At 39.7% G+C, this 19,751-nt stretch overlaps 1 protein-coding gene across 3 annotated transcripts; it reads left to right on the forward strand.

The window, feature by feature from the left end:
* The first annotated feature begins 5,984 nt into the window (after positions 1–5,984).
* Positions 5,985–19,192, forward strand: tmtc4 (transmembrane O-mannosyltransferase targeting cadherins 4). 3 transcript variants are annotated; one of them, XM_075479221.1, is made up of 18 exons: positions 5,985–6,437; positions 6,573–6,773; positions 6,882–6,997; positions 8,472–8,688; positions 11,211–11,298; positions 11,479–11,579; positions 11,859–11,951; positions 12,142–12,303; positions 14,690–14,892; positions 15,361–15,535; positions 15,901–16,032; positions 16,170–16,249; positions 16,336–16,443; positions 16,553–16,694; positions 17,046–17,160; positions 18,426–18,538; positions 18,711–18,780; positions 18,924–19,192. In XM_075479221.1, exons 2-18 carry the CDS (start codon positions 6,612–6,614, stop codon positions 19,070–19,072), a joined length of 2,226 nt encoding a protein of 741 aa, XP_075335336.1. In that variant the 5' UTR covers positions 5,985–6,437; positions 6,573–6,611; the 3' UTR covers positions 19,073–19,192. The 3 variants fall into 3 exon arrangements, with proteins under 3 accessions (XP_075335336.1, XP_075335335.1, XP_075335337.1); XM_075479220.1 differs by having other exon boundaries at positions 5,985–6,773; XM_075479222.1 differs by lacking the exons at positions 11,859–11,951; positions 12,142–12,303 and having other exon boundaries at positions 5,985–6,773.
* The last annotated feature ends 559 nt before the right edge of the window (positions 19,193–19,751 follow it).

The raw sequence follows: 19,751 nt of genomic DNA on the forward strand, positions 1-19,751 counted from the left end.
CATGTTAAAGGTCTGAGAATCCTTCCCCCTTCTCGTCGCTCTGGGCCCCTGACTCTGGCCATTAGGGAGATTCCTTGTCTTCCCTAAGCAATGACAGGTGAAATGGAGCACAAAATCCCAAAGCCTGCCAAGGGCCTCTCCACAGCCTCAGCACCTCTAACTCTCAGAGACACATCTCTTCCTGTCTTTTTTACAGTAAAACAACAGATTAACACATGGAAATAGTCTGAGACAAATTACTGTTCATACATGATGCCGTCATCCCATGTACTGATAAAATACTACTCCAAAAAAAGAAACAAGTTCATATCATGCAATTACAGGTTAAAATATTGTGAATGCATAATAGTGTTTCAATCATATGAAGACAGGAGAGATTAAAAATGAATATTAGCTGAACATGAATTCTCTGTGAACCAACCTGGTGAAACTCCTGTAATCATCTACAAGTGTGAAATAAACCAAACCTAAAAAAAACTTTGTGAGTGCCAAAGCTGCTACATGTTTCAAAAGACACTTCAACTGATTCTTGCAACAATGTGTTGTACCACAATCTACATTGCCCATCAAAAAAAAAAAGTTACCACCTGGATTTAACTAAGCAAATAGGTAAGGTAAGAGCATCCCATTGGAACACGTTATTTAACCCAAACTGATGCAGTGAGTAGCTTCTCACTTCTTAAACAACTATGTCGGAAGACACGTCCTGTGGTTGTGGAAAAGATGTTAATCTGTTTCAGAAGGGTCAAATTATTGGCATGCATCAAGCAAAGGAGGAGATCTCTAAGGACATTGCTTAAACTACTAAAATTGGGTTAAGGACTCCAACGCGTTATTAAAAACTGAAAGGATAGTGGGCAACCATCGTCTTCGAAGAAGAAATGTGGTCGGAAAAAATCTTGAATGATCGTGATCGGCGATCACTTAAACGTTTGGTGAAATCAAATCATAAAACAAAACAACAGTAGAACTCACGGCTATGTTTAATAGTGAAAGTAAGAGCATTTCCACACACAATGCGAAGGGAACTCAAGGGATTGGGTCAAAACAGCTGTGTAGCCTTAAAAAAAAAACTTATCAGTGAGGCTAATCGGAAAAAAGGCTTCAATTTGCAAGGGAGCTCAAAGATTGGACTCTGGAGCAATGGAAGAAGGTCATGTGATTTGGTGAGCCCAGATGTACCTCGTTTGGACGGGGGTGCATCAGGGTAAGAAGAGAGGCGGATGAAGTGATGCACCCATCATGCCAAGTGGCTACAAGCCTGTTGGGGCAGGGCTATGATCCTGGGTCGCTGCAGTTTAGTAACGCTAGGTTCAGTAACGCTTTATGCCAAAAGAATGAGGTCAGCTGACTACCTGAATACACTGAATGACTAAATTCAAAGTGGATTTTCTCTTCCCTGATGGCATGGACATATTCCAAGATGACAATGCCCCGATTCATCGGGCTCAAATTGTGAAAGACTGGTAGCCTACAACCTCACTTTCAGACGAGATGGGTTGCTTCGTGAGATGTAAATTAAAACAGAATACAATTGTTTGCAAAACTCAAAAATGTACATTTCATTCAAAACTGATCATAGAAAGTGTATTTAATATTGAATGTGAGATATTTTATTATTTCATGAAAAAAAAGAGCTTATCAACAAAAAAAAAAGGCTAAAAAACTAAGTGGTACTTCAGGGAAATAGTTGCAGGAAAATGTCATAACTGATTGGGATCATTGGGAACAGGTCAGTAAGATCATACACAGCGTTACAACTTTTTTTGGAACTGATTTTGTGTTTATTTATTCATAATAAACAGTTTTCAGTTGGGGATAGGTCTGGACTTCAGGCAACAGCAGTTTAGCTGGACTTATTTTATGAAGCCAAGCTATTGTAAATTGTACATGTATGTGCAGAATGTGGTTTGGCATGGTCTTGCTGAAATAAACAGTCATTATAAGTTACTGTAAAAGCTGTATTTGTCAATCAGCAACGTCACCCAGTGGATGTCAATACCATCATGGATGCTGGCCTTTGAACTAATAATATATAAGATGGTTCTTCTTCTTTTTAGCCTGAATTTCATGTCCATGAATTCCGAAATAATTAGAATTTTTTTGACTTACCAGATGACTAGACAGTATTCCACTTTGTATTCTACTGGTGTCTTTTTAACTTTAGAGGGAATTGTGAAACAGCCATTTTAGATGGATATGGGACACATTTTGAATATAGCTTCTTCATGGTGGTGTAATCTGTTTGGTGGAAGAAAGTTAAACATTTTAGCAGATTTTTCAAACTCTTCAGCGATCTCTTGGCAGTTAATGTTGGGTAGGTCTTAAGGTGGTGAAGGGTCCAACTGCAGACCTTAATTCTGGAGACTCAGCTTTTGCATTGAGAAGACACTTGGGTCTCAGACAAGAGGAGTGTCCTCAGACTGTTTATTAAAGATAGATGTAGTCACAGGGGTAGAGACGTGAACCCAATTGCAATACGATGACGCTTACAAAGGGGCTGGATTGAAAAAATTCCAACAGTTCCAACTGACTCTTTCTTAAAAAAGGTCAATACAATCAGGGTCGTAACCAGGATTTTTCAAATACCGAGGTCAAATATTGCGATAAATCTTATTTGACAAAAAAAAAACATCCTAATATGTTGACTTTTTAAAATACAGTTTGGAAATGTGAATCAACAGAGGTAAATCACAAGTCCATCAAGGAGGTGAATATGTAGGTGAACAAGTTTATTATAACAATGTGATCACAAAAGTAGAGTATTTGAGTGAGTGAGTGAGACTCAGTTCTTCCCCTTTCTTCCTCTACTGACTCTCTCTCTTCAACTCCCTCATTCTCATCCTCTCCTGTGTCATCTGTTTTAAAATATCCTCATCAGCATCACCATTAATATTATTGTTATTATTAATATTCCATTATTATTATTATTACTATTGTCACCATCATCACCATGCATGTGCATGACCCACCTAAAGGTCAAATGAATGAGTTGGGTTATTGGTCTAACCAATGTGCAAAATTTTAGACACCATTTGCAATAAAATCCAAATGGTTCATTTGGAAAAATGCAATCATTTTACCTAAGTAACTGGTTGAATCCACCCACTAAATTAACATCGTAGAATGTGCCAAACAGACCACAAGATGTTGGCTGTATTTTAGATGTATAGTCTCAATTCAATCCATTCACTCAACACAGAGAAGACATAGGTATCATGCTGGGCCTGACAACTAGCTAAATGCTGGTAAAACTTGGCTTCATAATGCACCATGAGCAGCACAACTAACCTCAAGATTGTGTCATATGAGAGAGTACACGGGGTATTTCATTCTGTTATTTTACCCCGTGTGCATCATCAATTGTTTTAAGTAAAATGAAAAATATAAGTTTCTGACCCAGTTCCTATTAGTCTGCTTTATTTACATGTAGGAAGCCATATAGCACTGAACAAAACTGTAGCTAGTGAGGCTGAATGACCACTAGCCACAGTTGGCACAAAACTGTCAAGCCCTGATTAAAAAAAAAAAAAGTTAGCTTAACAGCCCAAGCCGTGTCACGATTCCCAATAATTTCATTACAGGTCGCTACTTTTTTTTTTTTGGAAAATCGAATTGAGAGAGAGATTTGTGTGCAGTGTGTTTGTGCCGACTGGAAAACGAAATCCTAACCAAGGGGCTTTGTGACTGTTGCTTGAAATGCTGAGAACAATGATCTAGCATCCTCCTATTCCTAGCCGCGCTTTGAACAAATATGAACATTATGAACTGTCACTCATTCTCACTGGCGATTGGCGAAATGAACTCACCTCCTTCTCTCTTTCTTTTCCCCTGGCCAGTTGGCTTTCCAAAGCTGAGTTTAGTTTGTTTAGTAGATTTCTTCATCTTGCTTCCATTTCCTAGCTGACTTTCGCGTCGAAGCTGCGTAATATAATAAACATGTTTCCAATGGCGGGTGGCGTAAAAAAAAAAAAAAAAAAAAGAAAAAAAAAGTCGGGTGGCGTTTTTCCGCTCAGTTTTAAAATATAACGTGATGATAAAGGGATTATGTGGACTTTATTTTCAGAAAAACAAATGAGAATGCATGCTGATCTTTCCACCAATCAAAGTCAGAACGATTTTCATCATATATTAATTTGACATTTCTCTGAATAAAAAAAATAAAAAATTTAAAAAAAAATAAAAAAAACACCGGGGAAAATACCGAGGTCATGACCTGTGTGTCCTCAATGCTGGTTACGGCACTGAATACAATTTCCCAGAAGACATTATGGTGTCATTAGCAATATTCACTCCTGTTAAGTGTACTGATTGTCCTTTTATTCCCAGTATGTCCTCTTCCCCATAAAAGGACCAACATGGTTATGGCCAAATGCTGAATCCAGGGCAGTACTTTATCTTCCTTCCCTTTTAAAGAAATATTTGTAAAATGTTAGCTTTTTGACTTTCCAAAAACGGGGTAAAAACAAAAGTGGGATTAAAGTTAGCTCAAATATTCCATATTTTTCAGGTGGGATGTTGTTAAACAAACCTCTACTCGTGACCGTGTTTCTCACATCAGTTTTAAGTGAGGAAATGGTGATTTCCCGGTAATTTTCTAATTACACAGCTATATACCTTTGCTGACATTTTATATATTACTGTCCAAATTATTGTCCACATTATTTAGGATACATTAGAAATTAACACAATAATTTGAACTTTATAAATCAGTTTTCATACTGAAGTTTATTAGTTAAAACCTCACTAAAACAAGGTTCGACACAGCATTAAGTTCAACCTCAGTCAGAGGGGTTTCTAAATCTCTACAGGATACAGAAACTGGGTTCAGACCAAGGGTGTAAGTTTGGTCTTAGCTTTGGGAAAAACTGCAGAGAGCATGCTTCATCTTTTTCCCTTCTAACTGAATGCTGGATGGCAAGAATAATGATAAAACTGTTGTGAATTTGAAGCGCTAACTGAAATTTGTAATGGTGTGTTGCCTTGAGCATGCGTTGTATGTCACGTGCAGAATTAGTAATGATATTCAACTGCAGAGTTAGGGTTAGGGTAAACTGAACTAAACTGGATTGAAACAGGACCAGGAATAAGCCAAACATTATTTTATATCCTGGGAGAGAGGGTGGATGTCTGTCAACATCTGCCTGATGATACTGAGGATGAGCCTGTGGTGGCCAATCCTATTCTCTATGCTGTTGTGTGCTGAGACAGGCTCAACAAACTGATCTGCAAGGCCAGAAACGTTAGAGGGATGGAGCTGGACTCTGTCGGGGATGTCAGCAAGGAGGATGTCGTCCAAGTTAAGTACTGTTCTGGAAAACACTTCACGACCGCTCCATGATATGCTAGTAAGTCACAGTAGCTCGTTCAGCAAGAGACCCACTCAATCATGGAGACCCACTCAATGCCACAGGAAATAATTTCTTCCTGTGCCTATCAAGCTTCATCCTGACAGTCTTACTTTCAACTAAATGGGCAAATAATAACTTATTATGCACACACACACACACACGGATGTACATAGAATATATATAATTTTTTATTTACTATTTTAAATTATTTTGAAATACTATTTTAGATTCTAATTAACTATCTCACAACATAGTTAGTGTATATATTTCTTATTATTTCTATTTATTATTACTATATGTTACTATTTCTATTACCATAATCACTGTCATATTGTATAATTGCATTTAGTGTGTTTATTTCTATTTTTATTACATTAGGCTACTATTGTTACCTCTAATATCCCCAATGGAGCACTGTCGCAAAAGAATTTTGTGAATACTAAAGTATATCTAGAAGTCTCATTCACCTCAATTTTAATTCAGTTCAATTCATAATAAGCTAAAGACATCAAAAAAGAGGTGAAAAAGTTATTCACGTAACTTGTCTTTATTTATTACTTGAAAGAGCAACGAAAAGAAGTGCCATTCAATCTGCATCAATGATTGGCTGCAATTGAACACGTGACAGGGACGCCGGAGAGGAAGTATTGAAACCTGAGCGTGTGCATTTGTTTACAGCCGCGAGCTTTCAATCTGAAGCTTGCGACGTCGGCTCTGTGTGACTCACAATCCCAATCTCATTGCAAAATGTTTTCAATAGTAAGCGGGAGATGTCCATATACTTAGTGTCGTGTGTATGCTATTTGTACGACGCATAGTGATGTCATTAGCACCTGCTAACAAGATATGCTAAAGTTGAGCATTATTAGCTTGCAAAAAAGGTATCCCTGACCTTACGCTTTCGAGAACCAGTGGCATCGTAATTATCTGATCTCTTCAACAAGGTGCAGGCGTTCGTATGCAGCTTGTCTCTTTTTTCAGGGAGCTTCAATGAAACGTTTACTCGTGAGCTAGCTGGCAGAGAAGCTAGCATGGAGGTTACAGAAGACATAGTGACCTCTCAGAACATGTCTCTGAGAAGATAAGGTATGAATCCACAACGGGCTTCGAGACTTGAGCTTTCTTTATGAGCCAGTTATCAGCATTTACAGTGTATGATTCAGCGTGCATTTATAGCGAGTGACATGGTATGACTGCCTGCACCAATGCTCTTCATCTCAGGGATATTATGATAAAAAATGAACAAAGACTCGGTGCATTATGGCATTGACTGAAGTTTATTGGGATCAGCATATACCCCTGCCACAGCTTGCTCCAGTCCCGGCCAAGGTCACTGTCGCCCTGGTGGCACTCCTATGCTTCATCAACAGTTATGATGGGGAGTTTGTGTTTGATGATTCTGAAGCAATTATCAACAACAAGGTTAGTTTTCTCTTTTTTTTTCTCATTTTTTTTTTTTTTTCATTTTTACGTACAATCCCACCTAAAACTTGAGTGGTGCTCAAAATTTTCTCTGGATTTGTTTTGCAGGACCTGAAATCAACAACACCCCTGAACAACATCTGGAGAAATGATTTCTGGGGAAGCAATCTGAGTAGCAACTCCAGTCACAAGTCTTACCGACCGCTCACTGTCCTTACATTTAGGTAAAGAATCCTGCTTATTGTCTGCATTCATACACTGATCGGAAATAAATACCCCTTAAAGTACCTGCTGATTTGTTGATCATTAAACAGAATACAACAATATTGTTCTGCCAATACTTAAGGGAGAGGGAAGTAACACTTAATTTTATTTTCCATTGTTATGGACAGTGATACATTAAAAAAAAAAAAAAAAAAAATTATAAAACGTGACAAAGTTTCGATGATGGTGCAAATAAGTCAGATTAATTACATAGTTAGTAATTTGGTATTTTTTTTATATATATATATATATATATATATATATATATATACACACACACACACACACAGTCACTACAGTCATACATGACAGCTTCACATTAAATTTCTTACTCTAAGCCTTATGAATTGAAACACCAAACTCAAGAAGTGCATTTAGATCTCATACTGCCCTGTAATGAATAATGCATAGAAAACATTTTAGTTTTTGGCTGGGCTACACAGGTTTGTGTATATAATGCATTGTCTTAGCTGAGAATATATGGCTTGTAAAGAATACCTTGAGGAAAAGAAACAGACCAAGGATCGAGCTTTATATACCCCACTTTTTAATTTAAAAAGTCTCAACAACTTCCTCCGGAACAGTATGTGCTGTATAAGTTAACTATGGTTATCTAGCTGTGTTATAAAAGGGCCATCTGTGTGACTATGAAAACACTGGCTTCGTGCACCCCAGTAACCCATTAATCCCTCTTAGTCATATACCTCTCAGGGGGAAGACGGTACCGTGTCTGTTTCTGACAGAGCAGAGGGAACACAAATAAAGCTTTTCAGTCCTGCCTTGAATACAGCACCTGTCTTTTTTTTCCCCATCCTGCTTGAAATATTTCTTCATTTTGTATGTTTGTGAAACAAAACAATTAACACTGAGCGTGCATACTGGGCCAGAACCTTTCATCATGCTAGAGGCTGTTTGCGAGAGTACAAATGTCTGAATCAGTTGAACTGGACACCACACTGACTTTGCCATGTCTCCTTAATACAAAGTCCACGACATGTCCAAATGACCAATATTTAATTGAATATAGCTGGCAATTGTCCAGAGTGATCACGGTGGGTGTGTTGATGATTCTGTTATGCATCCAATAGTGAGAGGAATGATTTGAAAAATTTCAGACAAAATGAGCACATTGCAAGACATATGGCTGATAATGAACCCATCAAATACATACCTGCCACATACGTCACACCTGCAAGTGTATTTTCAGCAGTGAGAATGTGTCTTACTTCCTGCTGTGTGCTACATATGTCAGCGGATGGGTGACGCTGAGCGTATTGGTAACTCAGTGACTACTACACTCCTTTTCATCCCGTCCTAATGGCACCATCATGTTTCATTAGTCCTAACAATGCCATCCACCAAGATGTACTTGATTGTACTTTTAATACGACTAATATCATTCAGCACCAGGATTTTGTTCTCTTGCTGTTGCAGGTTAAACTACCTCATAGCTGGAGGCCTGCACCCTATTGGCTTCCATGTACTGAACATCATTCTCCATGCTGTCATATCCGCCCTCATGATTGACGTTTTTGCGATTCTGATCGGTGGACTGGCTTTTGATGATAAGGGTCGGACACTGAACCATGCTCCCAAGACCTCTTTGCTTGCCGCCATCTTCTTTGCAGCACACCCAGTTCACACAGAAAGTGTAAGTAGAGTTCAGCTACGTGAGGTTTTTATTTGCATGCATAGTGTTGTTCGAGTCTAAATACCTATGGCATGCTGCGTCATTTTAACCAATGTTTAACCTTTTATAAGTACTTAAGGAAAGGGCAACTGGACTGTGGGGATGAGATGAAACATCTTCAAAAAACAAAAATAAGTCTGTTTGCGTTTTCTTTAAGCGTTTAGGTTTTATATGACCTGCTTGACTAACAGTCTACGCAGCCACACTCCTCTTTGTATTTGATTTGATATTTGATTATGATGTCCTGACCCTACTTTGTGCACAAACGCCAGTATTTATTGCTGTGTAACTCTTCAGATCGGAACCAGTCAGGGACAGAAGAAGGCTTGATCTTTGTGGAATATGGGTGTAATATAATAAGTAATATTTGTGCATAAGAAATTTTGATCATCTGATGTTTGCATTGTTTGGATGCATAGGAAGAAACATTAGGGATGACTGTAAACTTTCTGGATACAAAACACAAATTTTAACAAAATATACTGTATATACATGTGTAAAAAGAAATACTTTATGGATCATGTAAACCTAGCATACAGCATAAGTCAGAGTCTGTTAAAAAGGACTGAGGACGAATACATTTTCATAATAAAACTTACACATCTTTGAATGGGCTTGGACCCTCTAAAGAGTATATGGATGGTCTAGAAAAATATTGTTACATTTTCTTTCAGACAGTAAAAACAGAACGTCTTTCATGTTTTGTCTCGTCAGTTTGATTTGATCAGTGAATATACGTCCATTTTTTTGCATTTAAGGCCTGCAGCAAACTTTTTAACATCGCCGTTTCTTCTCACAGCACTTTAACGTTGTTTGACATCGAGATGGCGAACAATGAAAACACAGTAGCTTTGCTAAAGCCACTGACACAGCCCCATGCCATCACAGAACCTGGCTTTTGTATTTGATACTAATAATAGTCTGGGTGTTCCTTTTCATTTTTGGTCCAAACCACAGTGTCCATTTCTTCTGGAGAAAAAAAAAGGATCGAGCATACTGATTTCTCCGACCACAATACACGTCTCCACTGTGTGATGGTCCAATCCTGATGCCTCTGAGCCCAGAGAAGTGGCAGTCACCTCTGGAGAACGTTGACAGATTGCTCTTTTGCACAGTAATGTCTTAGGTGACGTTCGTGACTGTAACTCCGTACTGTAGGTCTTGACAAAGGTTTTACCGAAGTAATCCTTTGCCCATGTGTTACATATGCTATTGATGAATAATGAATGAATGTTCTTGATACAGTGCCATCTGAGGGGATCACAGATCACGGGTGTCCGGTTTCTGCTTGCGCCCTTGCCCTTTACACACTGAAATTCCTCTTTGAATCATTTCATGGATTCTGTTCTGCAGATGGAGAAATATGCAAATCCCTCAGTCATTCTTTTCAGGGATGTTATTTTTCAACATTTCAGGGATTTTCCCAGGCATTTGTTTCAAACTGGAGATCCTCTGTCCACCCGCTGCATTATTAACCCCAAACTGCTTTCGGCCCCATCACTTTTTTGGACACGCTGGCCTAAAATGCTTGATTTTTTTTTTTTTTTTTTAAATAATTTTTTTCATGCTGTCCTTACTGGAAGGAAATCTCACATTCTTTCAGTCTGAAAGTGAAAAAGCCTTCCCTTTATTTCGTCAGACATTCTGCTGTCTGCTGGGAGTTTCGTGAAAAGTAAGGGAAACTTCTGCAAAGAGACTCTGAAGTTATTGAAATGTTTTATGGATGCGTGTAAAGTTGCGACTACTGTTTTACTGCATTTCCAGCGTTTAATCAAAACTGCAGTAATACATCTCACAGTTTGAAAAAAAATTGTTTTTTCTCAAGGCTGAATACGTATTTAAGCCAAACTTAACAACATGGATTTCGTATGGCAGAGCGTGGCATCTTATCTAGAGGTTTTAATACCAAACATCCAGTGCTTCCATGCCAAGAACAAAAGCCCTGTCTCAGCCGGGAGCACAGGGCCAAGGTGCATGCAGTAGCACGGCCTGACTATTATCTGTGTTGGGAATGCTTATTGACCTGCCAGCGTCTGTGTTTTTGCTGCAAAGCTTGGCTGGAAGGCAGCAATTCCCCCTCTACATTCTCTTTAATCATGCAGGGCAAGGACTGGGTGAGACGGGGGGGTGGGAGGAGGGAGGGGCAGACTGTTGGCCAAGGCCTGCTGCATGTATCAAAGCATGCAACCCCAGGTTGCCAACCATACTGTACCCACACATTGTATAGAGCACGCACACCAACAGGCCGTGCTGGTAATGAGAGTTTTCTTCCTACTTTTGTTCACGAGCTTTCCCGAACTGCGTTCACCACGCAAAACCGACAGGATTTTGGCCTCTGTAACAACAACACAATTTTGGTCACGATTCATGAAATGTGTAAGAGTTAAAAAAAAAAAAAAAAATGCCTGTTTTATTAAGTATGCGTCCTGCCTTTTAATCTTTTTAATTTTTTCCCCTCGTTCTTTCTTCTCCATCTCAACAAGGTTGCAGGCATAGTGGGCCGAGCTGACCTTCTGTGCGCTCTGTTCTTCCAGCTTTCTTTTCTTACTTACTGCAGAGCTTTTAACAAAGGTAGGTGTCCACCACAAAATCTTGCTCTTCGGGCTTACAGTGATGCTGTCCTTGCACATAATTATGTTGCCGGCTTCAAACGTTATCGAGCTGCTAGTTGTGAAATTTTTGTGTTTCAACACGCACGCGTTAATCCCCAAGCTGTCTAAAACCTGCATGGTCTTTGCTTTGTGTTCTCAGGGAGTGACAGAGATTACAGGTTTTCTGTCCAGTGGGTTGTGGTCAGCCTCTTGCTGTGTGCTGCAGCGCTGCTCTGTAAAGAACAAGGCATCACTGTCTTGGTATGAAGTCTTTTTTTTTTTTTTTTTTGTAAAGCCATTTTTTTTTTTTTTTTTTTAGAGTTGATGACTTCGTCTTATCTGCTACTAACAAAGGGGGAAATAAAATAAAAAAGATGACACGAGATGAGTTTTCCATAAACACATGTCGTTGATTGTGTCACATCTTTTAAGTTGTCCCTTACAGGAACAACTTAAACCATATTTGAAATTAGTTAAAGATCCCTGTTGTCACTGACCTATATATGAAAAAAAAATCGTCTGCTATGTATCTTCCCTCAGGGTGTAAATGCAGCCTTTGATGTCCTCCTCATCTGTAACGTTAATGTGTATGAACTCAGCCAAAGGCTACTCTTTAGAAAGAATCAACTTGATGTGAGTTACATTTTATATACCTTCCTCTCTCATGTCATCATTTCTGCTCTCCCTTATATGATTAATGTCACATTGTCTATGTAAAGCTGCACGAATCTCTGCATATTACTGATGAAACACTGCTTAAAGTAACTAACGAGCGTCTACTTTTAATCATTGGTGACAATCGGGTCACATATTTTTCCAACAGCTAAGTGAGAAGTTGCGAATTGGATTGCTGACGAGGTTGGCGCTTATGGGTCTTGGAGGGCTCTCGATGCTCTATGCGCGCTGGAGGATCATGGGCACGGGACCACCGGCATTCACTGAAGTAGACAACCCCGCCTCCTTTGAGGAAAATATATTTATTAGAGTGAGTACGATTTGTTTGGGGATTTTATTAATTTGGGAACCGATGGAATAATTCGTCATAGACATGCAGTGTTTGACCTGGATTGTGATTACATCATTTACAGAACATCTGACCGACACATTTCTTGAGTCATACATAGCCTTGGAATGGCATGCTGCATGATATCTGCCATTGTTATTACACAAAATTGTATGCATTTTTTTTTTTTTTTTTACAAATAACGACTACTTTTTGCAGGAGTGGGAGGGAGTGCTATCAGTGCTTATTGTCAAAATCCAGTGCAGATAATAGAGCGGATGCATAGCTGAATGTCTGGATTACAGATTGTTCTAATCATCACTTTTGCGGGCTCAGTCTACTTTCATTTTTTTTTTAGTTGTTTACAACTGAGCAATTGTTTGGGAGTGTCGACAGCACTTCTTTCCAAGTTTTACCTACTTTTCACCACCTCTAGTTGGATGCATTAAACATACATCTGTCTGGCCCCAGACACAGGCAGAGCAGGCAGAACAGGCATGCCCTTGTTAATGAAGGAGCATCAAGTATTGCATCATTAGCGCTGCGAGCAGTGCTGCTCTTCTCGTGGATTTTGATAATTAACATCTTAAGCATGCTTAGATCTGCATCATCTGTGACTGGTGGGTATTGAACGAGCTTCTGGAAGATGCGAGAAACATTTTAATATAGATCAAAATATATTTTACACCTTGGACTAGATTTGGAGTACTGCTGAAATACGAGCTGTGGTCAAACTATGACAGAAATTTGGGAAAAACCAGCAGTAATATTGGAATTTTTATTGGCACCACTTAATTTCTCATGTAAAAAAGATGTGCATTTTGATCGTCGGATCATTAAAGTATGGTCAGCGATTGAAGTTCTACTCTTCTACTCTGAAAAGTTTTTTTTCTTTTTTTTTATACATTTGAGATGATGGCCAACTTGACAAGCATTTGCCACCAGGATTTCCTGTAAAAGTCAGCATTATTTGTATATATATTATGGTGCTTGTATATCAAACAGAAAGATTCTTCTGCAATATTGACTTAATCTGTGACAGAGATAGAATGTCCTGCTGCTTTATTGTCAGCGCGAGTTTTTATTTGGTAGATTGTTATTTGTTGGCTCTGAGAGGTGTGCTAAGTGATGACTGTTTGCAAAAAGTCTGCATTCGGACTTGGCCCTTCTCTTCTGGTCTGCAAGTGAGGTGGAACACTGTTAAGATGATTTAAAACAAACTTTTGAACTGTAGCGTCATGTAAAATAATAAAATGGTTTTTTTCCCCATTATCCATCCATGTTGTACTTGAAGGGAATTAACAGAGCTAATTGTGGGGAGAACAAAACTAGTGTACCTGGCAATGTATCAGAGGGAAAATGGAGAGTTGCTTTCAGAATTACTTTTCCGTTACTTCTTTCATGTCTGCAAGTACCGGTCGTGCTCATTCTCTGGGAGTAGAAATGGTTGATCGTCCTTGAGATCAGTCGTATGAGTGACGTGTGTGGCAGATAAGAACCGATTCACATTAGCCACAACGCTTCCTTTTAAATAGGACGGGGGACGTTAAAACTTATTTTAAATGTGTTGTTTTGTTTTTTTTGATTGTGCCATTACTGTCAACTATGTGTAATGTGAAACCTCATAATACAATAAAAGTGCCGGAAACCAAACTCGTGTTTCTATCGTCGGCCATTGGACTTCTTTTGCAAAGGCAGTACATTGCTCTTTCCAGGTCCTTTGGTTTGATTTAATACCAAAATAGTTGCAAATAGCTGATTTTCGTATATATAAGCTTTTGCTTGACTTTATTCTTTGAGAATGGTGTGTAGAAGGCAGGCGTTATTTCAGCTGCTTGCCCCATATGCACCAAACACAAACCCACACCCCTTCACACATATGTTGGCAGTCCCTGGTAGTTTGTCGAGCGTACTCACTCTTGAAAAGAAAAGGAAAGACAAAAATAAAAACTGGAGTAAAAAGGGCAGCACCTTAGAAGATGGAAAAATATTGTTATTAATCTGAATCAGTCTGACAATGCTACTCAGCAGTGCTCCCTTGAATTGACCTCAGTTTTACAAAAGGAAACGTCCGACATAGACCAATTAAGATAAATGCCAAATGTTGTTTTTTAAATATTAGCCGAAACATGGCATAAACCAAAATATGAACCTTATATTACAAGCGGGAAATGTGTATGTGTTATGAGAACCTGAGAACTAATGACGGTGGCCAACTGGAACATTTCAATAACAACCCCAATTAAAGTGAAATTATCTCAATTATCTCACAGTAATATTTTGAGTCTGAATTTAAATGGTATTTTTCCCTTCTCTTTCCCTGCTGTCCCTCTTTTCTTCACCACTCCTGTTTCCTTTTGACTGGCAGATCATGAACTATAATTACTACTACTCTCTTAATGCCTGGCTGCTGCTGTGTCCCTGGTGGCTGTGTTTTGATTGGTCCATGGGCTGTGTGCCTCTCATTAAGTCAGCCACTGATTGGAGGATGGTGTGGCTGCTCCTGCTCTGGTGCGTTCTGATAGGCTTGATAAGCCAAGCCTTATGTTCACAGGACAGCCAAAGGAGGAGGTAAGCGGGCGCAGCACTTTGCACCGACTGAAGATGAAATGAAGCACATTTCTTGACTTGAACTTGTTTATGATGATAGTGTCCTATCAACTGCAGTGTTACCAGAGCACCGCGTCTTGATTCCCGGTAGCAGATTCTCTTGGTTAGACTCAGATTGGGTGTTAGGCTCATATGAAACATTTTTCTGAGTTTTGGTTGGTTGATTAATCCGAAATTTTCAAAGCCTCAATCTCATCTGCGACACAATGCCTTTTTTGAGTGTCATGTACATATATTCGATTCAATTCAATTCATTTTTATTTATATAGCGCCAAATACAACAAATGTCATCTCAAGGCACTTAGATAATAAAGTCCAATTCAAGCCAATTGGAATTCAATGAATTGTAATCATAATTATTTATATTATATTTATATATATGTAAGCCTTTGATATTCTAAAGGAGTTTTTTTCTGCTCTCCCTACCAGGACACTGACTTTGGGTCTGGTGCTGCTGGTGGTCCCTTTTCTGCCTGCCTGTAACATTTTTTTCAGGGTGGGCTTCGTCATTGCTGAGAGAGTGCTCTATCTGTCTTCAGCCGGCTACTGCTTACTTCTTGCCTACTCACTCGGACACTGCTGCTGCCGCTGGAGCAAACACAGGGTAGACAAAAAAAACCAACAACACACTAAAGTAATGGATGAAACACTTTGATGAACCCCGTTTCCAGCGTGGATTCAACCCAGTGACTTTTCTGTAGTCACCAGGTTGCATTGTCCTGGTTTTAAACTCTTATACCTAATCACCTCTTTATGCAGCTTTAATGATTTGGCAACACAGTGAGACAGAAATAAAGGAATGGCTAATGATTTATCCGTAAAGCCATGAAATCAGCAGGTGGTGTCCACGTATCCCAGAGATACATTTTAAAGCTGTTTCCTCTGAGTTGCGGCTAATTTAATTTTAATCTCAACGTTGTACTGCATTTCTGGACATAGTTGTTAAATATTACTCTTCTGTTTTTCCAGAAGTTGCTGTGCGTCATGGTGTTTGCACTCGTATGTATGTATGTGGTACGCTGTGCCGTTCGTAGTCACCAGTGGAGGTCGGAACAAAGCCTATTCACCAGCGCCCTGACCGTCTGTCCGCTCAATGCCAAAGTAAGAAGTTATTTGTTTGTTTTTTTTCCTGCTTCTCTTCAGTATGTGTAATGAAATTGCTTTCGGTCACATGTGAGGATGAGTGAGAGCCACACACTTGGCCACAACCTGAAGCCCCATGTGTTGTTATTCCTCAGGTACATTACAATGTAGGTAAGAACCTGGCTGATAGAGGGAACACCACTGCTGCTGTCGGATATTACAGAGAGGCAGTCAGGTACGTCTCCTCACATTGCAGTCTAATCAGCTTCTAACAGATGAACAAGAAGCTGACTTGTGTTGCATGCTGCTTATGGCTTTCAGGCTACATCCAACTTATGTCCATGCTATGAACAACTTGGGGAACATCCTGAAAGAGAAGAACGAACTTATAGAGGCAGAACAGCTGTTGTCTAAAGCTGTTTCCATTCAGTATGAAGTCCTTAATAACACAATACACCGCTCAATATATGCAAATTATCATCTGTTTTCAGAGATTGCTGTCGATAGCTTTGTGTTTCATTTATGTTAATCTCTGCAGACCTGACTTTGCTGCAGCCTGGATGAATCTTGGTATTGTTCAGAACAGCCTCCAGAAGTTTGAGGAGGCAGAGCAAAGCTACTGGAACGCCATCCGCTTCCGTAGAAAATACCCAGACTGTTACTACAACCTGGGACGCTTGGTGAGATTCCATATCAAATCAAATTTATTTGTGTAGCACATTTCATGTACAAACAATTCAAAGTGCTTTACATAAAATAAAAGCATTGCAGCAGGGAGTGGAAGAAGCATTAAAAATACATAAAAAAATATAAAGAGAAACAAATAAAATCATTTAAATGAATTTAAAAACAAGCAACAGTCAAGATAAGTTGTCATAGTCAGCTGCTGCGTTAGAATTTATAAATAAAAAGAAGTCTTTTAACTTGGATCCTAAATCTAAACCAGATATGAAACAAATGTGCTGCATATCTGTAGGGTCTTGCCATATGTATAAGAATTTAATAACACTACTTCTCCCTTATTGTTATAGTATGCTGACCAGAACAGACACGTGGATGCTCTGAATGCATGGAGAAATGCAACGGTGCTAAAACCTGATCACAGCCTGGCTTGGAACAATATGGTCATTCTGTTGGACAACATAGGTAAAAAAAACACACACCCACGTGCCTCTTAGTACACAAATATCATCAAACATTTGGGTGCTGTTGTTTTTCTTGTGGCATTTACATGAGAAATGTTTGTCGGTGTTAAAAAAAAAACCAAATGGCTGTTCTAAGTTAACTGTATATGAATTTGTGAGCCATTTGAGTATCAAAGAATGTTGCTTGTGTCGTTTGCAACTTGATACAGCGTTAACGGACAAAAAAACCCAGCCTTTTTATTTTGGAAAGGCAGGAAATCTAAATGGCCAACAAGATTAGACCGGAAGAGCAGGAATCAGCAATGCTTGAAATTTATGTATTAAAGCTTTGTATTGTGAGTTTGGAAGGCACTCTTCCCTGCCGTGTGGAGAATGCTCTGATTTCCAAACGCTCGAGCCGTTTTGTCAGAAGCTGCTCCCGTGGGGGCGGAGTCTCCCAGGAGGGCACTGGAACCGTCCAATCAGGGCCCAGTATGTTCCTGATCAAACGAGGGCAAGCACAGCCAGAACAGCGCCCCCTCAGAGCCCCCCCCCCCCCATTTGTTCCCCAAATCTGACAGAAATAATTCTACCCATCTCCTCAGCTCCCCACCAAAAAGAGGGAAAAGAACAATAGGTGTCATTTTGAAATAGTGAGGATTTGGGAATGTTGTCTTGTCTTTGGTTTTCAATTCGGCTCTTTAGTTTTGATCATTACACAAACAAAAAGGCAGAATCAGTGCAAATTCAGTCAGATGCGCACAGTCACACATGCAGTCACAGGTTGGCAAGCTGTGTCTGAAGGGCACAGGCCATGACTCGGGACACGACTGCCATTGTTTCACCCTCTCTTGTTTCTTCTCTGTCCGTCTCTCTTCTTTCTCCGTTTCTGGCCAGACATCAGACAGATCTGTGACAGAGATCAATAACTCAGTGGGCCTTGTGTTCAACTTTAATTAGGGGACTAAACCACTCCCTCATGTGTGGAGAAGGGAAAACTCTGCTTTATATACTGCTGACAAATAAAGCAAAGAAATTCCCGCTTTGTTAGCTGTATCTGTTGTAACTCTTAAACTTTTCATTTTAATAGTCTGAATTAGTGTGCGGCAACATTTTTCCAATCAATAAGATAAACTGTTTGTAGGCTTTGTTGCATAAATGTTGTCTTGCTTTTCTGAACTACGCTAAAAATAAACACGAGCATGTGCCTGTAGCTGTAGGTTTTCCGTGGGGGTCATTTAATATTAATGTCTGACATTTTTGTTAATTTTTCCGTCCGTCTTCAAGGGAACCTGGGTCAAGCAGAGCTGATCGGCAGAGAGGCTCTCAGGCTCCTCCCCAATGACCACACTATCATGTTTTCTTTGGCGAATGTGCTGGGGAAATTGCAGAAATACAAGGTGAACGTCAACATAGCTTAGAGAGCTAACTCGGATTATTCTTCATGCACGTCAAAGATTTTATTTCCTGCATTGTTCTCCGCGTCAGCTCTAAATCAGGAGTGGTAAATCTCTCTGACTAGTAAATACAATTCTGTATGTTTTTCCCCCCCCTCTCTCTCTCCTTTCTCAGGAGTCAGAGGGCTTCTTTCTTCACGCCCTTCGGATCAACCCAAATGCTGCTAGTTGCCATGGCAATTTAGGTAAGGCCACTGCAATTTTGTGTTTCCAGTGTTTTTCTAGCAGGAACAATATTTTGTAGCCGAGCTGTACTGAAAGCACTCGATCAATAGAATTAGAAGTGTTGCAGCTTGTCAGCTTACAGAAGGTTTCTGTTTTTCCTCAGCTGTGCTGTATCATCGCTGGGGGAAGCTGGAGCTGGCAAAGAAACACTATGAGCTGTCTCTAAAGTTGGACCCCGAGGCTCCTGGGACCAGAGACAACTACAACATGCTGCGACGCAAACTGGACCAGCTTAAGCGCAACACACCCTGAGGGAACCAGCCGGCACCCCTGCTTGCTATTAAACAAATTTTTCCATTGTTCCATTTTTGTATAATTTTATCTCACTGGTTCTAGCTTTGAAACATTTTGCAATAAAAAGCCAACAATCTGGCTCTAGTTTTGTTCTTGAACAGCTCAAAAAAAGAGAAACAAAAGGGGGAAGAAAAAAAAACATATGTTGCACAGTTGCAAATGTCATTTTGTAGTGTCGAGTACCTAATTTGATTTCATGGGTGTGCGCGTGTTAAGCAGGGGAGTTTGATGTCTATGCTGATTACATAGTCAGCTGCACTGTGCTGTTTTGTTGCCCCATTTGAAGGCCATGTGGACCTGATCCACGGCGAACCCCTTCCTCGTTTCATCTTTGACCCCGTGTTGTGTCAGCTGCATGGAGCTCCATGCACATCTGCATCCAGAGAATCTGGTGTCGATTTATTTGAGTTGGTCCTTTTTCAGAAGATCAAAATGTTCCTTAACTCAAAAGCAGTCATTCTTTAGCGTGGGAGTGTTTTGTCTGCTCGTGGCCAACAGTGTAGTCTTCCCCCAAGCAAAATAACTTACCACGCTGACTGTTTGTGAGAGGCGTCAGCAAGTGTTGACCTCTTGCGGACTGATTTGTTAATCATGATTTGATAGGATTTTTTTCAGTGCTCTTTTGTTCCTGAGAGGG

This window comes from Odontesthes bonariensis, chromosome 12, assembly GCF_027942865.1.
Source record: "Odontesthes bonariensis isolate fOdoBon6 chromosome 12, fOdoBon6.hap1, whole genome shotgun sequence".
In the NCBI taxonomy this organism is placed as follows: domain Eukaryota; kingdom Metazoa; phylum Chordata; class Actinopteri; order Atheriniformes; family Atherinopsidae; genus Odontesthes; species Odontesthes bonariensis.

Excerpts from the sequence above, each read along its gene's own strand:
- tmtc4 (XM_075479220.1), top strand. The coding sequence starts at position 6,612 with ATGGCATTGACTGAAGTTTATTGGGATCAGCATATACCCCTGCCACAG. Across the intron at positions 16,250-16,335 it reads TATTACAGAGAGGCAGTCAG|GCTACATCCAACTTATGTCC; the intron begins GTACGTCTCCTC and ends TATGGCTTTCAG. Across the intron at positions 18,539-18,710 it reads GGAAATTGCAGAAATACAAG|GAGTCAGAGGGCTTCTTTCT; the intron begins GTGAACGTCAAC and ends CTCCTTTCTCAG.